The sequence below is a fragment of the Solea senegalensis genome, linkage group LG2 (assembly GCF_019176455.1).
Source record: "Solea senegalensis isolate Sse05_10M linkage group LG2, IFAPA_SoseM_1, whole genome shotgun sequence".
In the NCBI taxonomy this organism is placed as follows: Eukaryota; Metazoa; Chordata; class Actinopteri; order Pleuronectiformes; family Soleidae; genus Solea; species Solea senegalensis.
This window is the reverse complement of record NC_058022.1, coordinates 29,663,571-29,681,569: the sequence shown is the minus strand read 5'-3', so window position 1 is coordinate 29,681,569 and position 17,999 is coordinate 29,663,571. Positions and strand designations below refer to the sequence as shown.

The window sequence follows — 17,999 nt, the reverse complement described above, 5'->3', positions numbered from 1 at the left end:
GGAGAGCCCCTGCAGTACCGCTTTATGCCGAGGTGGCGCCAGCGAGTATCACCGCTACCTCCGTACACACACACAGGGAGAAACACACTGCTCCGCTAAAGATGTGAAAATGGCGGAGCTACAAATGCTTCTGGAAGAAGAGATTCCAGCAGGACGAAGCGCACTACTAGACAGTTTCACGAATTTGGAAAGAGTCGCGGAGTACTGCGAGAGTAACTATGTCCAGGTAGGCTGTCACTCGTGTGAATGAAAAAGACGGGCTGGTCTTTTTTGTCGGCGACACTACGGTGGGGCGAACTGATGATGGGCTAGCTGTTGCTAACGATGTGGTTAGCTAGCCTCGGCTACGACAAACACAACCTGCTGTCAGTGCGTTTTTCGCACTACTGACACACAGCTTGTCACCGCGCCCATGTCAACAAGCATCGGCGTTGTGTTGGGTCAAAATTTCTGTCGAGAAAATGGTGTGTGTGCCTTGGAACATCAATGTTGGGCTACCACCTTAGCTTTGTAGCTTTCTCGCCAGCTGCTCGGCATCACCCACGGTTTAAATAACCAAACAGTCAAGCACCGCGAAAATCAATTACTCCAATCCCTGCGCGATCGATCAACGCCAGTATGGGGTCCAGTTGATTGGGCGCCTTCCGCACCAGATTTCAAGCCAGATCAATCTGCGATGAGCTCTGGTTGACGTGAGATAAACCACTGATTTATGATGTTGGACTGGTAATGCTGCAGATACACGCTGGAATGATGCATTTTAACGCACGACAAAGCCTCAAATACACGTCCTTTAGGATTTATTTCCTTTTTCCATTCACGCCTAAATCATCAGGTTGAAGAAAACTCAGTATAACGTTGCATTTTCTGTGCCAGTGTCTTAAAAATGGCTGCTGATTTGCATAGCAGTGCAGGTATGAGAGCGAATCGATCATTACTCAATTCAGTCCTCTTATTTGTCATATGCTCACCCATTTTGGCACATTTGATATTAATATCATGCCAGACTACACATGTCTGTTGTGATACGTGACATTTGGTTCTGTGGTGTGTTAGCAAGGGTTTGACAAAGTGTGGTACTGAAATCTGATGTTAATGAGCAACGTTGATCAGGTCTGACAGGTTTTTCTGTGAAGGAGGAGGCGGTGGATGATGGCATCTTGCTGTCTGGCATCCTTCCTTGTTTTTTTTCTCACCCTGCAAGCTTTACTTAGCTGCTCTCCAGTGGGTATTACCACTAATAGTAGTATTCATCAGGGCTTCATAGTGGGATACTTGATCTCTCCATCTTAGCAGCAATCCACATCTTTGCCCTGCCTTGTCTGTCTCCAAGTCTTGTAACATTAGCAATGTAAGAATTGGACACTTGTTGAATTTGTGCCTGTATAGTGCTTCAGGGCAATTCCCCAAGTTCTTTACACCCTTAGCTCTTATGCTACAGGTGTGTGTGAGCAAATTAAAGCATGAGTCATGTTAAACCAGGTGGATTTTATCCACTTTTCCTGTTACTTACACCTGTAACACAAATATCCTTTAGGCCCCTTTATATCCAACCCAGTATGTTTTATTCATAGATAATGTCCCATTTAAAAGTGAAGTATCATTACATGTCCTTGGAAGTTGCTCAAATATTTCCTACAAAATTGGCCATTGTTAAATTGTAAATGAATGCATTTGCAATAAAGGCTTATTATCAGTAATATAATAATAATCTTCATTTACAGAGCACCTCTCAAACGTTACATAGTGCATCATGAATAAGAACACAAGCTAGAATGTAATTTAAAACACAAATAAATACAGTAACAAAAGAACAATCAACATGAACAGGAGTCGACCAACCATCAATAAGTAACCATGAACTAAAATAATGTGAAATGTGGAAATGCAGAATGATTCAATTATGTTTAAAAAATGTTTTTTATGGTTGGTGCAAATGGAAATGATGCACCAAGATATTGCAGTTCATAACTACATATCAATATCCAGCAGCCTAAGCTGAAAATAGGGTAAGATTATTAATTAATTATACAAAAGCTACTTTGGGTAACATGAATTTGTTTTCATACTGTGGGCAATGCTGCATGCTCTAGTCTCCTGTGTTTGGATTGGACTGCCCTTTGTGGCGACTCAGAAATGTATCTTGTATTACTTGTACAGTCTGCTTTACATCAGAAGGAGTAGACATGTCACCACTGAGGATGCTGTTGTTTTAACTTGTGTGGACACCACTGCTTGTTCACTGCTTTTCTACACCCATTTACATATTTATGCTCAAAACAATGGAAATACAAATACGTATATAGGGAGTGTGTGGTGTTTTAGTCTAGTTTGACTCTTGGCTTTTGCAGCACAGCTCCAGATTTTAAATAAATTCAAGTAAATCAATCTGTCAATGTCCAATCATTAATCAAAAGCTGCTGTGTCCCTTGTTACATCCAGTAATCACTCTGCTACTATGCTATGCAAACAGACAGGATTGCATGCTTATCTGAAGACAGATGGTGAATGGTTTTGTTTTCAGGCCTGCAACTCATGAATATTTTCATTATTTATTGCTTCCGTTAGAGTAGATTCGTCATTTATTAGATTAAGAGGTGAGGAAGTAATGAAAAATTCATATTGTAGTAGTTTTCCAATATGACTGGCTTGTTTGGTTTGACCACTTTCTTAAAAGATAAATTCATTTATTGAAATCACAGATCTTTAATTTAATTTAATTTAATTTAATTGCAAAAATTCAGTATTATTTAAACGGAGTGTCGAATTTCATATCAGAAAAAATGGATGACACTGTTGCACATAGTCTTAGTCAGTGAGGAGCAGAAACATGAACTGATCTATCTGCCTTTTGATGTTCCCATTGAAGTGCCCACGCTGTGCCCACGGCGCGACCAGCAGATTCCTTCTTTTTTCTGGCTGCAGCTGAATAATGTGCAACTCTGTCTTTAGCCATTAAGGTTTTTTTAAGCTTCAGTAAAATGTTAGTTCGTTCTTAAAGCAGCCATTTTCCCTCTTGTCCCTACCTGAAATTTTTCAGGTTCCTATTAATGTTTATTAGGTCATTTAAGTTTTTGGCACATCAATCTTTTTCTCTACATAGTTTCATTTTGTGTCTGTTCTACGGATGTTAATATTCTCTTTTCTCCTTCTCTCATGCAGTCTCCAGACAAACAGAGGGCACTGGAGGAGACCAAAAACTACACCACCCAGTCTTTGGCCAGCGTAGCTTACCTGATCAACACACTGGCCAACAATGTCTTGCAGATGCTGGACATCCAAGCCTCACAACTCCGCCGCATGGAGTCCTCCATCAACCACATCTCACAGGTCAGACTTTGACACATACATATTAACCAGGTAACAATAAGAAAATGGTTACCTTGTTTTCTTAAAATTCTGAATAGCTGCTGTTGTAGATGTAAGTAATCGCCAGAAACAGCTGTGAAGGTAAGCCCAGTAATTTACAATTTATCCTCAGACAGTGGACATCCACAAAGAGAAGGTAGCACGGAGGGAGATTGGCATCCTCACCACCAACAAGAACACATCCCGCACACACAAGATCATCGCCCCAGCCAATCCTGAGAGGCCTGTGCGCTACATTCGCAAACCCGTCGACTACAGCATCTTGGACGACATGGGCCATGGAGTCAAGGTAGTTGTTTTGTTCTTTTTAAACAGTTTTTTCTGTTGCCAAATTTACTAAATTGTGTGGAAGTCTCAGCGTTTTTACTTCTACTGATGATGTGTAAAATCAAAGGTGTTTGTTTCTGGGTAGGTTGAAGAAATTTTGGTCAGTAGAATAGAAAATGTAGATTATTCATTATTCAAGTGAAATGGGATGCTAAATTAGTTTAAACAAGTAATATATAGTATATGGGGTAAGAAACCTGAACACCAAAACAAAAGATTATTAAAATATACTTTTGTAGCTTTACATCATTAGGCCTTGAAAGAAAATTCAGTTTGAGAAATGAGTCACAGCTTTATGATAAGTGTGAAAATGCAACTGAGTTGGGGAAAACTGTGGCTAAATGAATAATGTAATTTAAGCATTTTACTAGTACTGTCTGGAACAATGTGTGGAATTCAGAAATAGGGATTTAACATGGGCTGTTCCCAGCAGAATATCTAATGGAAAGGATTTGTAGAGGTCAAACAACTCTACTGGGTTTCAGTGACAGGTAATGTTAGAAATAAATCAATGACTGAGGCTTTTCACCAGAGTTGGAAATGTCACCCAAGACACAAATCCAGATAAATATAGATTCTGTCTTATAAACAGAACCTGCCACTGCTAACGGGTCCCTGTCCCGTCATGACTTAATTAAATAAATAAGTGATAGTGGATGGTTCTGAAAAGCTAGATCCCCACTGACTTTGTGAACAAAGATGAGGTTGTTTCCCCAAAGGTCTCAAAGAACAAATTCCTCCCATTTGACACTGGGCCATTGTTGCTTGAATCTTACAGCCTGGCTCTATGTAACACATGGATGAATAACTAATGTTTTTCTCTCTCCCTTCACTCACTAATTCTCTGATCTCTTCTGTTCCTTCTTTTTTCTGCCTGCCTAATTTCTTGTCCTTTAAATCAACCATAGTGGTTGCAAAGGTTTAAGGTAAGACTTTGAAAAGTAAGAGCTTGAAAGGAGGGAAGTGATTTTGTGTTTTCTGAATGAGTTATTTTCCCCTTTTGATTGCTGTGGGATCATTCATTTTTGGTGTTTAGTCATATTTAATATTTTATTTGCTGTTGTATTCTTTTCATGAGTTGGATACAAAAATCAATGCCACCCTCATTTCAGTCCGTCCATCTTATGAAGCTTCTCCACTATACAGTTCTAGCAAGACTTGGCTCGACTAGACTCTGCTCTGTTTGATATTATGCACGTCATTTTCCATTTCTTTAGTACCTCCTCAACGTGGGTGGGGTCGTCATAGCACAGCTGCATGAAACTGCGGCACACAGAAATTAGTGACGAGCAAAGCAGTTCTTTTCCGTGTACTGAATCATTAGAATCAGTTAATTAAAAAGATTAGTTCAGCTCACATGGTCACTAAAACACACCAGACACCTCTGTTAAATATTGAGGTTTTCGAATTTCCTTGCTAAATGTTGGAGATTAACACATGTTTTCAGGTCTTTTTAACTGATCTACAGTTTGGATTGATTCTTGTGTCAAACATCACGCTCATGACGCAGCCTGTAGACGTCACATTTTAGTATAGACTCAGCTCGTTTGGAACCTCGCGAGAGTAGGTACCAAAAAAAGCACCAGGTACTATCCCTAATGGAAAAGCAAAATAAAATGGTAGAACCGAGCCGTGCTAGGGTTAGGGTTACATTACATACATTTTTTGTTGGAGAGGCACGGAGACGGCGTTTTAGGGGACCTGAAACCGTATTTTTTGAAAACGCCTCTCAGGGTAGGAACATTTCAACGCCGGCTTCATGTTTCCTTGTAGACAGCGAATATGCTAGACTGCCAATACTGTGCTCACACACTCTGTGTGTGTGTGTGTGTGTGTGTGTGTGTGTGTGTCCGACTCTCTCAGTAAATACAGTTGAATTAATTTTTTTGAAAAAGGCAAAGAAAAAGATTGTTTACGTTTCGTGCCGTTTACCGCTGGCCTCGGTCTTTCCATCATTCTCAAATGTGAACTTTTCCTGTTAAGATAAGATGTTGAAATGTTCTTTCCTAACTTTACCAACAAATATCCTCACCCATGTCTTTCTGCTTTAGGCCAGCGCTCAGAACATGAAGACCGGAGGAGGGGGACTCCCTCGCACCAACCCGCCCACGCAGAAGCCCCCCAGTCCGCCCATGACAGGCAAAGGGACCCTTGGGTATGTAAATTGTGTCAGAGCCTAGATGCATGTTCAAACAGACATTAGGAGGTGGACTTGTGTCCACCTCTTGGCCTCAGTGTTTAATTAGTGTAGTTGAGGTGGTGTGAAATTTATGTCAGTGGCAGTTCTCATCAGAGTGATAATCTATGTTTAATGGACACGTCTTTGGGAGTCTCCATTTTCAAGCAGCCTTTTGAGCAGGAAAGTCCAACAATTACTTCACCATGACTCATACGGTTGACTGATTTCATCTTGTAGACATAAAGAATCAATTGATTACAAGATGTATTGGAATGAAGAATATTCATAATTTAAGACATTTTTACATCGGACTACTTTATTAAAAGCTGCATTCAATATTAAGTTATGAAATGTGCCCCTCACAATTGCCTTGGTTTTTTCAATGAGTTGTGTTATCCAAACAAATTTCAAAATGTTATAATGGACACAAAAATATAAAGAGAGGCAGAACATGTTTACATTTTCGACATCGTTTCTCCAAAAAAAAAAAAAATGCAGTCATCCTCATCAAAATCTTTGTATTTGCTGCACTAATCCAGTATTGTGAATAATCTAATCAAATTGATTACATTCTAGAAGTCCACAGTAGTTTGAAGAGACGACTCTCCACGTATGGTGTGTGGTCGTTATTCTGTTACTCTGTCAACATTAATGGTAGTTTATGACTATAAATAAATGTTATTTAGAGTCTGTGAGATTTAGTGTTGCGGTATAAGTTTTCGTTGTTTTTTGTGTCCTGTGTCTTGACTGTTGTTGACTTGAAGTTGTCTCTTATCCCACAGGGATGCTGCTAGTGCAGCACTTAAATGTTGTGTTCTTGTCACCAATGGGATCTTCCTGGGCATCAAATGCTGTTAGGGTTTCTTTGTGTATGTGTAAAAAAATGTGTGTTTTGGTGTGTGTTTATGTACGTCCCCCTCTCCATAACCTCCAGAAATGTTTGTATCTGTGGGATTGTGATGGTGTAGTTTCACCTCATCATATTGACCTTATGAGGTGTATGTTGGTGTCCTTTCAAAACACATGCTGATCAACCACATCCCCAGCCCTCCATGATGCTCCTTCTGCCACAGCCTGTGGCTACAAGCAGACATCTCATTTTTGGTTTTAATATATCATTTTTCCTCTGTTATTCAACTTCCTCTTTGTTTATTTTTTAAGTTTTCTTTCAGTATTTTTTTTTTGACTGAACCCACCTACTTCTGGCTGCCCCATATTTCTCATAGCAACGTTTTGCCATGGCAACAGTTCTCAGAGATTGGTCGCCCCACTGTTACAGCTAAGAAATTTAAAGCCAGTGTATTGTTTCAAGTCTAGATCAATAAACCTGATTACTCCCCCTCCCCACTTTTAAAAACCAAAGAACGTCCCCAACATGCTGCTGTCTGGTTAAAAATCACCTCCTCACTATATTTTGTAAATTTGTTGGTTTTTGGTAAAGAATATGTAGGCAGGGATTCACGCTCAGGAGTTTAATTCAGTCAATATAATGCTTTTTCACTACTTTAGGTCCCTTCTACAATCTTTAATAATGCAGGATCACTTAAAAATAGCCTTTTTTGGTCCTCTTGTTGTTTGTAATGCAAACTACATACATTTTACAACTTATCAAGTGTGGACTGTGAAGCTACTACAAGTGGGCTGTTTATTGAAAATAAAGTTTTTAATTTTCAGCTTTGTAATTAATTAATTTTTTGAGAAGTAGCTAACTAATTATTACCTGTTTTACATATACAACTGTCATCAGATTTGTTATTTGAAACATTTATCAAACAGTTTTAACTCGTACTGTATCTTTCAGGTGTTGGTTACATTTTATTAGATATTGGATTAATAATGCCCTTTCTGGAAGTGTGGTTTTTAAGCAACAGCACATTATGTCCCAACTGCACCTGTGGGCCCCAGCCAACCCCAATGTTCACCAACATTTTTTAAGTTTGCACTTGTATGTTTCTTGCTCTCCTCCTCCCCTCTCCCTTCCACACCTCTGTGTGGATGCCCACCCTCCCCCTCGACTCCTGTCCTCCTGACCCTCTCGCAGGCGCCACTCCCCCTATAGGACACTCGAGCCAGTGCGCCCACCCGTTGTCCCTAACGACTACGTCTCAAGCCCGACGCGCAACATGACGCAACCCCAGCAGAGCCCTGCACGCACAGCATCTGTTAATCAGAGGAACCGCACATACAGGTACCTCGTTCCCAGCATGCCTCTATACACTTCTTAAAACGAGCCCCCTTTTTCCTACACCTTCTACCCCTTTCTTTTCCTCTCCTACACCAAAAAAGAAGCCAGCATCTGAACATCTTCTCTCCTCTTCTCTGAAGCAACTCATTGTAGAAAATATAATCACTTTAACTCCCTTCTTTTTTCTACCTAATCTCACAGTTTTCACTGAATTAAATGGTTCTAGAATTCCACTAATTGTCACTTAATTAGGAAACCCCTCACCTGTGTGCTGTCATTGTTGCCAAGATAAAGAAATGAGGACAGGGTAGAGATTAAGCACTTGATTTAATGTGACTAACCATATGGTAAAAAACTGAATAGGCAGTCCTAACCTCATAATCCCAGTGTCAGCTCATCTTCCCACAATGAAACTTTTATCTCAAACATAGTGGAATATTTCAAGCCTCCTGTCTGCTGTGAGATGCGAATGCGAACATGCGAATCACGGCGTTGCGCTCCATCTCTTGGCCAAACATTTTGATCCTTTTGGGCTGGAAATTGACCTGATCACTCTCCCTGATTCACCTCTCAGCATACGTTTTTATCTGCACCGCTCCATTTACAGCTCATTCTCTTCATCTCCCAGTCATGCGCTCTCTTCTGTCCAAGAAAATGTCTGTCCCATGTGACACTTTCTGCTTTTACACTGTCATGTCTTTGTCTTGTGTTGCGACCGTGTCGCCTTTGTGATGTGTCCTTGGTGAGGCTTCTAACAGCTTTATTTTATATCACTGTGACATAGCCATTTCAAAATCACACTAACACATCACTGCTCATGAGGGTGCTACATTATTAATCTGAGACATTGAGAAGCCAGGAAACCAGATATTGAGATTGCAACTGGAATATGAGTCGGGATAAGAAAGATGAATGACACTCATGTGGTGTGAAATGACGGCATTAAAGTAAATAATCTCTTTATTAATGTAGCTGTCTCCGTTGCAGGAATCATTCCAGATACTCAGAAATCGTCTCTGCATAGATAAGGTTTCTCTGCTGCCAAATAATTCTCTGCTCTTTGCAAATTGTGCTTATTCAGTACTGAGGTAGTGGTTGCTACTAGTAGTAATGTTAGGGTGAAGGTCAAACATTTGTTTATCATGATTTCAAGGAGCAGTGATTGTGAAAATGAAGCAGAAGCAGAATAACAAATGTTTCTTTATATACAGTAGCATCAGTTCTCTACACTGTTGGAAAAATGTGTTTGACATTAGAATATAAATGAGAAAGATAAAGCTGGTGTTTTCACTTGTGTTCAGAACAGACACATTGTTCCTTTTGCAGCTGATGAGTGAAGTACATTTGGTTTCTTTTCATTTCAGGAATATTACATTTTGAAAAAAAAATTAATTAGTATTTTCAAATTTCAACAGGAGCATTTAATGTAAGGTTGACAAGAATATGTTCCAGGCGCAGCTTTGACGGAGGCTCTGAATGTGTGATGGCGATGACAAGTTTGTGTCTGAGTGTCAGTGTCCTAAAACGTTTGCCGCCCTACCACCAGCAGTGGGAGCAGTGGCGGCAGCCACCCCAGCAGCAGTCGCAGCAGCAGCCGAGAGAACAGCGGCAGTGGCAGCGTGGGAGTGCCCATCGCTGTGCCCACTCCAGCCCCGCCCACCGCTTTCCCAGGTAATGCCTGCTTCATTTTTAGTCTTTGACTGAAGGATAAATAAGTGCCTGAAACCAACTAACCTCACTAATCTTTTATCTGACCTGCATACTCTTAAGTCTGTGATTAACTGTGTCCGTGTAAAAACCCTTGATATGCTGCAATCCTTCCTTCCTTTCCACTCTACTCTTGTCCTGACTCCTTCACCCATTTCTTCTCTCCTTCTGTATTTACTTTTCCTCTTCCACCCCCTGGCCTTCAACCCCTTCAGGTTCAGCCCCTGCCCCATCCAATTCTACTAAACCTCCCCCCATTACCTCCAACTCTGCCACTACCCCTGGCCCACCCACCTCGGCCCCAGACAGCCCCCCACAGGCTCTTAACCCCCTTGTAGAGATCCCGCCTGTACCCCCACCCCCTCCCCAGCTCCCCGCTTCTACGAATCCCACTGGCACAGGCACTGCTACTTATGGCAACCCTGCACAAGGTGAGTGTGACTTGGTGAGAGAAGCTCACCCTCTCCTCTGCACTACCTCCATCTTACCTCGCCTCACATACATTCCCCCTGCTTGAAGACACAGATGTGTTCATCCACTCATTTGTCATCACTCAGAACATCAAGTGGTATTGTCTGATCACTTGCAGGATTTATTCTCAAAAATAATTTATCCTGGTTGCTTTGGTATTAGGTTTGACTGAATAATAGGAGGTGTAATTATGGCTGCGACTGACGTTAAGATATAATATGTAACATTTCTGCATTGAACTATCTGAAAATTAAACTTAAATTAAAATTCGAGTCTAATGTTAAAGCGCAAACACACAGGAACCAAACAAGACATCAAGATAACAATTCCCATGATCCCACATTCCTAACAGTTTTTGATTGAGAGACCCCTAGTGGCAGAAATAACATACTGACATGCTTTTGAGAATTAGTCAACTTGTTTATTGATTATCAAAATAGTGTGGATTCAGGGGCATTTCATTGTACTCCAAGTCAAGTGTAAAGTTGAAGAAAAATGACCCAGTTTCAGACGTGAGGTCAAGTCACGTGTTCTTGATCTCTCAAGAATTTTAAGAGCAATTAAATGGATCCTTTAACTCCTTTATATAAGTTAATCTGACCATTTTAGTTATGCCACTGAAGCAACATGCTCGCCATCAGATATTTCATTTGGAAAGTTTTAATAATAGTGTTAAATTAAGCTTTCAGACACAACCTGTCGTTTTCAGTGCTTCATATTAACAGCTGCACTCCTTAAAAACTATTTGTAAATGTGTTATTCGCTACAGATAATGTAAGTAAATAAGATAAAGTGAAATGCTGAAGCTCTTATCTGCATATCAAATATGAACTCTGCATTCACTGCACTCTTGGATAATCCTCAGCAGCAAGTGTCCTGTCTCCCTTTCTACTTTTTTTTTTTAATAAAAATAGCCGAGGGCTGAGAAAATAAATTCTGTTTTAAGGTCACTGTAGAGCACTAGAGAATATTCATCAAAATCTGAATGAGACACAACCATACGTGTGGATTGTGTGCTGCTGCTGGATTCTCTGCTCATTTTTCTCAGCATCTCATCAGCCGCCTATATCGACGATGGCAATGTCTTGATCGATAATGCATGAGCCGTGTGGTGAAATGCTTCACCAGTTATTTGTTTGTTCTGTTTGTGTTTATTTGGCCTTTCTTTGTGTGCAAGTTCTGTGGCTGCTGGATGTTGTGATTATCACTGTATGTGTACCAATGCTCCTCAGGGCACAACCTTAAATTCCAAAGAAAAGCTGTGACACTCTAAAATGTAAGATGATTTGTAAATCCCGTTTAAGCTTTGTTCAGTTAGATATAGCACAGAGACAAGATGAAGAAGAAACTGATCAGGTCAAATATTTAATATATTTTTGTCACTTTATGGTGTTTATTTTCATGGTTGTAGAAAATTAACATTATAGATATGATAAATATGGAAAGTGAAAAATGATGGCCTTCCACATGTTGGCAGTAATTTAATGGATCTGTCATTGAAATGTTGACATCTTGCCCTTGTTTTGAACCATATGTAATTCTTCAAAATGAAACATGAAAGAAAGTCTTTAACACTAGCACAAAAAATAAATAAGCTCAGCTCAGTTCAGCCAGAGGAGGAAAAATTAAAAGCCTGTGCTGCCCCCACATTTGCTGAACAACTCTCTGCTGCCCCCTGCTGTTGTCTCCTCTCAGGTGCCTCTCAGTTCTACAGCATGAACCGCCCAGTGCAGCAGCAGCCACAGAACCAACAGGTGGGAGGATCCCTGCCATACCGCCGACCATCATCGGTCTCTGGTCAGCCCAACGTGGCCCAGAACCAGCTCAACGGTGGACCCCATTTTGCCCAGAACCCAGGTTTGACATACTAATGTTCACATTTTAAGATCTGCGCTGTATAAAAGGAATTATGAAATGCACTGAAGAAGTTCCTGTGTTTTCTTCTTTGTTTCAGCCATAGTCTTTTTGTCAACTTATTAGCAGAAATTTAAATTAGAGCCTGACCAACATGGACATTTTTAAACTGATACCACAAGCAATACTGATTCTTTTTAAGTATAACAATTTAGAAATACCTGATATGATATCAGTTGATGCAAATATAGACATGCTTATCTATTAGATAAATCTTTTTTTTTTTACACTGTCCCAGATGCATATTTTTGGGAATCATACCTCAAATGTTCTTAAACACTTGGACAAAGTTATATTGTTTACAATTTATTGTCCAAATTAACATTAATACGCATAAGAAATTAAATGGGTTTTAATATTTAAAAATGTAAAAGCAACAACCTCCCAAAAGAACAGAATTACGTATGAGAAAAATGTCCGACGCAGACAAAGATTCTGATGCATCTGTGAAAAGTTCCTTTTTGCTGGGCTGTAAATCTATTTAATTGTCTCAGATTCAGATGGAATCCAGATCTTTAGATTCTGGATCCTCAGAGTTCAGAGAAAGTAGAGTCATAGACCTAACTGCTGTCCTAAATCTGTATCTTAAAAAAAGTGAGATCTGTCTGGATTTGTGGTTTTTGTAGTTTCCCACCAGCTCGACTTCCTTCGCTAGACTGCACGTCTTTACCCGCTTCCAGTCCTTGCTTCTCTTTGCTGTTGTTACTGTTTGTCTCATAATTACTCAGTTCATGTGCCATGCCATACCGCAGAAGTGTTTTAAAAACATAAAATTTATGTGGTATGTTACTAGGAGTAACTCTTGTTACAATGAGTGATTAATAGTTTAATCATTTAGTTTAAAACATGTCTGGAAGTAGTGATACATGCAGATTGAAAATGAAAAGCAGCACATTATTCACATATTAGAAGCTAGAATCAATGAATATTTATTATAATAATAATAATAATAATAATACATCGTATTTTTATAGCGCTTTTCTAACACTCAAAGACGCTTATTTAGTATTTTTCTCTTGAAAATTGCTGGAGATAATATGCTAAATATTTATTCTCTAATTCTATAAATAGCTGTTAGTCATTGGTTTCAGTCTGCCTGCCTCACACTTTACCCATGTTATATTCGTTGTTCTGCCACCTGTAGCCACAGATGGAAACAACGTGTAATAATTATGGGCTTCTCAGGTCTTTGCTCTGCTAAAATCATCGTCTTCTTTCTGTCATTTTTATTCCTGTTCTTTAATTGCCACTATGTGCTTTTTAAGTTAATAATCTAACGTCATTTTCTCATGTCTTTGTTGTTCTCATGTCTTCTCCGACACGCCTCCTCCCTCTCTCTCTGGCCCCTGCCCTCATACGTCTCACTGTGTATTGATTTTGTTGGGTGATAGCAGGCCCGCTTGCTCCCCCGCCCCCCTCAATGCAGATCACCCCCCAGCTGCCTCTGATGGGCTTTGTGGCCCGAGTTCAGGAGACTAGTAAGTGGCTTTTAGCTCCTCACTGCCTCTGCATGACCTCTGGTTGTTTTCAGTCCTCTCCTCCGCAATAAGCATTAAGGTCCTTGTCTAAAGGCTTACTTAAAGGCAACAAAAATCACACTTATGCCAATAAATGCTCCTGTATGTCACACACACACTGGACCTTAACAGCCCGACCTACACATTTGTTTAATAGGACAATTTGATTAATCATGCATGTTTGTATTTGTCCATGAGCATGATGATGATGATGACAGTTTCTGCCATAAATGCATGTTGAATTAGCATTTGTACCTTTTGTTCTCCTCATGTCACACCCTCAGTTTACGAGTCATTAAAGTGCTGTTTATGAAGTTTCCATAAATAATGTATGTTGTTGAGCATCTATATGCCTCCAGCATGACCTGCTTCTGTTCCTTTTTGAATGCATGGAGATGTCACCCAGTCATCTGTGTCCCTGACTAACGCATTCATCTTTTTTGCTCCTTTCCGTCACATTCACTTGTTGTCTTTTTCTTCCTGCCCCCTCCCCCACGATAACTTCCTCTAGTCTCAGACGTGCCGCCCCCACCTCCACCTGCCGAAGAGGCAGTGTTTGAGGAGCCTACGCCTCCGCCTCCACCACCAGAGGACTACGAGGATGATGAGGACGAAGAGGAGTCGGCGGTGGTCGAGTACAGCGACCCTTACGCCGAGGAGGACCCACCATGGGCCCCACGCACTTACTTAGAGAAAGGTTAGAGAAAGCCTTCTTTTCTTACATTTGACTGTCGGCGTGGATTTCCTTGCCTTCCCTGTGTTCATCCCCTCCTCTTCCCCCCTTAGTGGTGGCCATCTACGACTACAGCCGCGACAAAGAGGACGAGCTTTCGTTCCAGGAGGGCGCGATCATCTACGTGATCAAGAAGAACGATGACGGCTGGTACGAGGGTGTGATGAACGGGACCACGGGCCTCTTTCCCGGCAACTACGTCGAATCCATCATGCACTACGCCGACTGAACTTTCCCCTGTCCGAGAGGAAGACGAGCGCGAGGAGCGTTTGATGAGAAAGGGGAGGAGAGTGAGAGAGAGAGAGAAAAGCCAAGGGTTATTAAGATGAAAGACTTTAATCAGGTACAGTATGCTCACAGAAGAAAGAGGCAGGGGAAGGAGGGAGCAGTTTTTAAAGAAGTTGCAACATGATAAACTGAAGTCCAGTTATTCTCTCGACATAGTCGCCATTGTAAAACAACCACTACTCTAGATATAGCCTTCCCTGTAATATTTCTTTCTTTGTTTCTTTATTTGATTGAGGACTTGAGAAGGTGATGGATTTATTGAATATGAAATGAGAGTTTTGTGTTACATTATGAGGCCACTACATAGATTTTCTTTGCTTGATTTTTTTTTTTTACCTCTATGCCCTTGTTTTAAACCATATTTATTTTGATTTTGTACTGGAATAAATGGTGAGCAGGAAGACAGGGCTGCTGAGAGAGACTTGTCACATCCCAGCCTCAGAGGAAGGGCTGGAAAAGAGCGTCTTTATGTGTAGATTTTCTCCCAAACACTCCAGAGACATTTTAGTGAAAAATACACCTCTCTATAGACAAAGTATGATGCAACAACGACCTCCTCAAATTATGAAATATCATAGTTTCTGTACTTGACACAACTTTTTGTTAGGTACCTCAGCACGGAGTGTGCCAAAGCTGACCTTTACTAAGAAAAGCACATCATATATATCTTAAAGTGACACACTAACAAAGTGGATTCTCGAAAAGGCAAACAGAAACAGAATGCTTAAATTCCGCTTTTTCCTCAAAGTTAATTTAATCATCTAAAATGTGTTGCGCTGAACACATCTACGGTTTATCACAACATGCTTTCACTTTTCTGTGCTTGCTTCTGGGTCCGGCCTTCAACTAAGAAAGGAAATTAAAGCAAGACATCCTTATGAAAGTCTTACTTATGAATAACAGAAGAAATATTTTCTGCTTAACTAGCACACTAATCGTTTGTAGTGTTCATATGCACCTTGAGATGAAGCATTTTATTTTAGTGTTTTCCTAAGGGTTTTGCTTGCACGTTTCATCGAGGAAGAAAAACCTTTCCTTTCTGCGCTACTGGTGATACATGTCTTAACACTTTTAGATATGGTGTCATAGTGGCCTTTGTCAAAAATACTTTGAAAAGAAAAGGCTACAGGTGCACCAATCCAGTTTAGTTAGCACTCAGGCAAGAAATCTGCTCTTCACAACGCACAGATATTATTTGCAGGATTATTTTCCAGATTAAGGAAACACACACAGTCCATGTCTGACAGTATAAACACAACACACACTACCTTTTATCCTGTGCTCAGACTGGTATCCATGTCCCTCTAGCAGCCAAACTACTGACTAAACAAACAAATGCAATAACCAGATTATCAAATAATGAATAAGGAAACTGCTTCTTAAGGTGTGGTTTGGTTTTCAATTTATTCACCCATAACTACAATGGATGCATTAGGTCATTTCTAAGATGCTTGTGCCATATTGAAGTGTGAGTTGTTATTCAGAGGTTGAAATGACATCATTTGCAATAAATTGGCCAGAGAGAGGTGGACTGATATTGATTTAAAAATCTTTATTTTCTGTTTTCATCTGTTTTCCAAAGTTACGTTGAATCAAAAGCACATACATTTGTAGTTTAAAAAAAAAAAAAGATGTAGAAGAAGAAGAAATATAAATGTGAGATGTATTATGTCCTTAAAACAGGACTTGCTGAATATGAAAAGAAGCCAGCTGTTGTGTTGAAATGGTTTTAACCTTCGCAAGCCCCTAATAATTCTAAACGGCGTCAGTTTAGGCACCGTTAGTCCTCCGAACTGTTTCTGATACGCTTGGATGTTGGGTGTTTGCGAGGGCTCAGTGCTTGTACTTTATGTCAGAATCTTTATTTTCTATTAAAAAAAGAAGAAGAAATAATAACAAGTGGGACTGTATGTGAGTCTTGCATGCCATTGTTCTTATCTGTACTGGTGTCCCAAAAACCTGTGTGGCGAGATCACTCATTCTTAAAAAGACAAGCAGCCCCTGCAGCTCTGACCAGGTTCCGCCAGCCTCATCCAAAGAGACTGTACAACTTTACTTCAAGCCCACGTCCGAGGAGGAGTCTGACCTGTGGGGGAGGGCGGAAGGGAGGGACCCAGCTTCCTCCCCCGTCTGTAGCCTTCATTACTCATGACAGTGGTGGAAAAAGCCCTATGTCTAAGCTGCTAGTGAATCCTGCAGACAAAGATACCCAACATGTGGGAGTGAGGGAGGTTAAATGATGATAAACGTAACACTCAAAATTCACTGCACACAGCTCTACTCTCGTTTTATAAAAATAGTAAGGCCTTGTGTCTGCAGGATTCACAGCCCCAGGAGTCGCAGACTTCCTCGGCATGTCAAGTTTAACAGTCCATAATGCCATTGTGTTGCACAGTTAAAGTTGAATTGCAGAAGTATCATATTTGTAAAATCATGAGAACAAATAAAATTATGAAGCTTTATGGTGTAGTTATGTCTTGGTGCTTGTTTTTATGTATTTGTATAAATGAATGGGGAATATTTGTTAATATAATATGATTATGGATTTCAGAGAGTCACATTCAGGCTTATTTGGGAACATAATATGCACATGCAAGTTTTCTATATTTAAATGACTAACATGTACATTTTGAAAGTTGTTGATGTTTTAACTGCTTGTCAAAGTCCTTCCATGGGATCACAGCATTAATCTGAGGGTTTTTATGATTATTTTAAAAAGTTGGAACGATCATAAATGGACATCTGGGAAATATTGGGTAAAATATAGTTGTTTATGGGTTTTACATCATAAAACCCAACGCTGTATTGAAATATGGAGTGAAAGCATAAAGCAGTATTTGAAAGCACAATTTAAAATAATAAAGCCTGGTCCTAATAAGACAGAACCTCATTTCGAAGGAACAAGGTTTTGCGTGATTGTGGGCGTGGTTTCAAACACAGTTTTAACTGCGTCATGGTCATAATTTCACTTTTGCTTCACTTATATGTTTGTCGGTAATTTCAAAATGTTTTCTTTACTTTACAGTCTATATCCATTTCATGGAGCTAAAATCCCACAGCAGAATCTGAGTTGTCTACTGTGTCACTTTTGTTTGGTTTTATTTATTAAAAGACAACGACACGGTGCTTGAAACTTTGAATTTTGTTGTCACTGCTAACACACCAAAAGGAAATCAGCTTCATTATAAGAGAATTTGTTTTTCAAAACGTTATTTACTCATAAAGAAAACGCTGAATAGTTGAAAACTTTATATCTTACTGTTCCTTAACTGTCCACCAGAGGTCCTCACACTCTCTTAGTTCCATTGA

General features: G+C 40.0%; 1 protein-coding gene across 17 annotated transcripts; it reads left to right on the top strand.

Annotated features, from left to right (window-relative positions):
* The first annotated feature begins 63 nt into the window (after nucleotides 1-63).
* abi2b (abl-interactor 2b) lies at nucleotides 64-17,152 on the top strand. 17 transcript variants are annotated; one of them, XM_044019560.1, is made up of 12 exons: nucleotides 64-226; nucleotides 3,163-3,330; nucleotides 3,482-3,658; nucleotides 4,605-4,622; nucleotides 5,748-5,851; nucleotides 7,917-8,063; nucleotides 9,610-9,731; nucleotides 9,983-10,198; nucleotides 11,934-12,095; nucleotides 13,544-13,630; nucleotides 14,181-14,366; nucleotides 14,456-17,152. In XM_044019560.1, the coding sequence occupies exons 1-12, from the start codon at nucleotides 110-112 to the stop codon at nucleotides 14,629-14,631; spliced, it is 1,680 nt and encodes a 559-aa protein (XP_043875495.1). In that variant the 5' UTR covers nucleotides 64-109; the 3' UTR covers nucleotides 14,632-17,152. The 17 variants fall into 17 exon arrangements, with proteins under 17 accessions (XP_043875495.1, XP_043875494.1, XP_043875497.1 ...); XM_044019559.1 differs by having other exon boundaries at nucleotides 9,607-9,731; XM_044019562.1 differs by lacking the exon at nucleotides 4,605-4,622.
* Nucleotides 17,153-17,999: the final 847 nt, after the last annotated feature.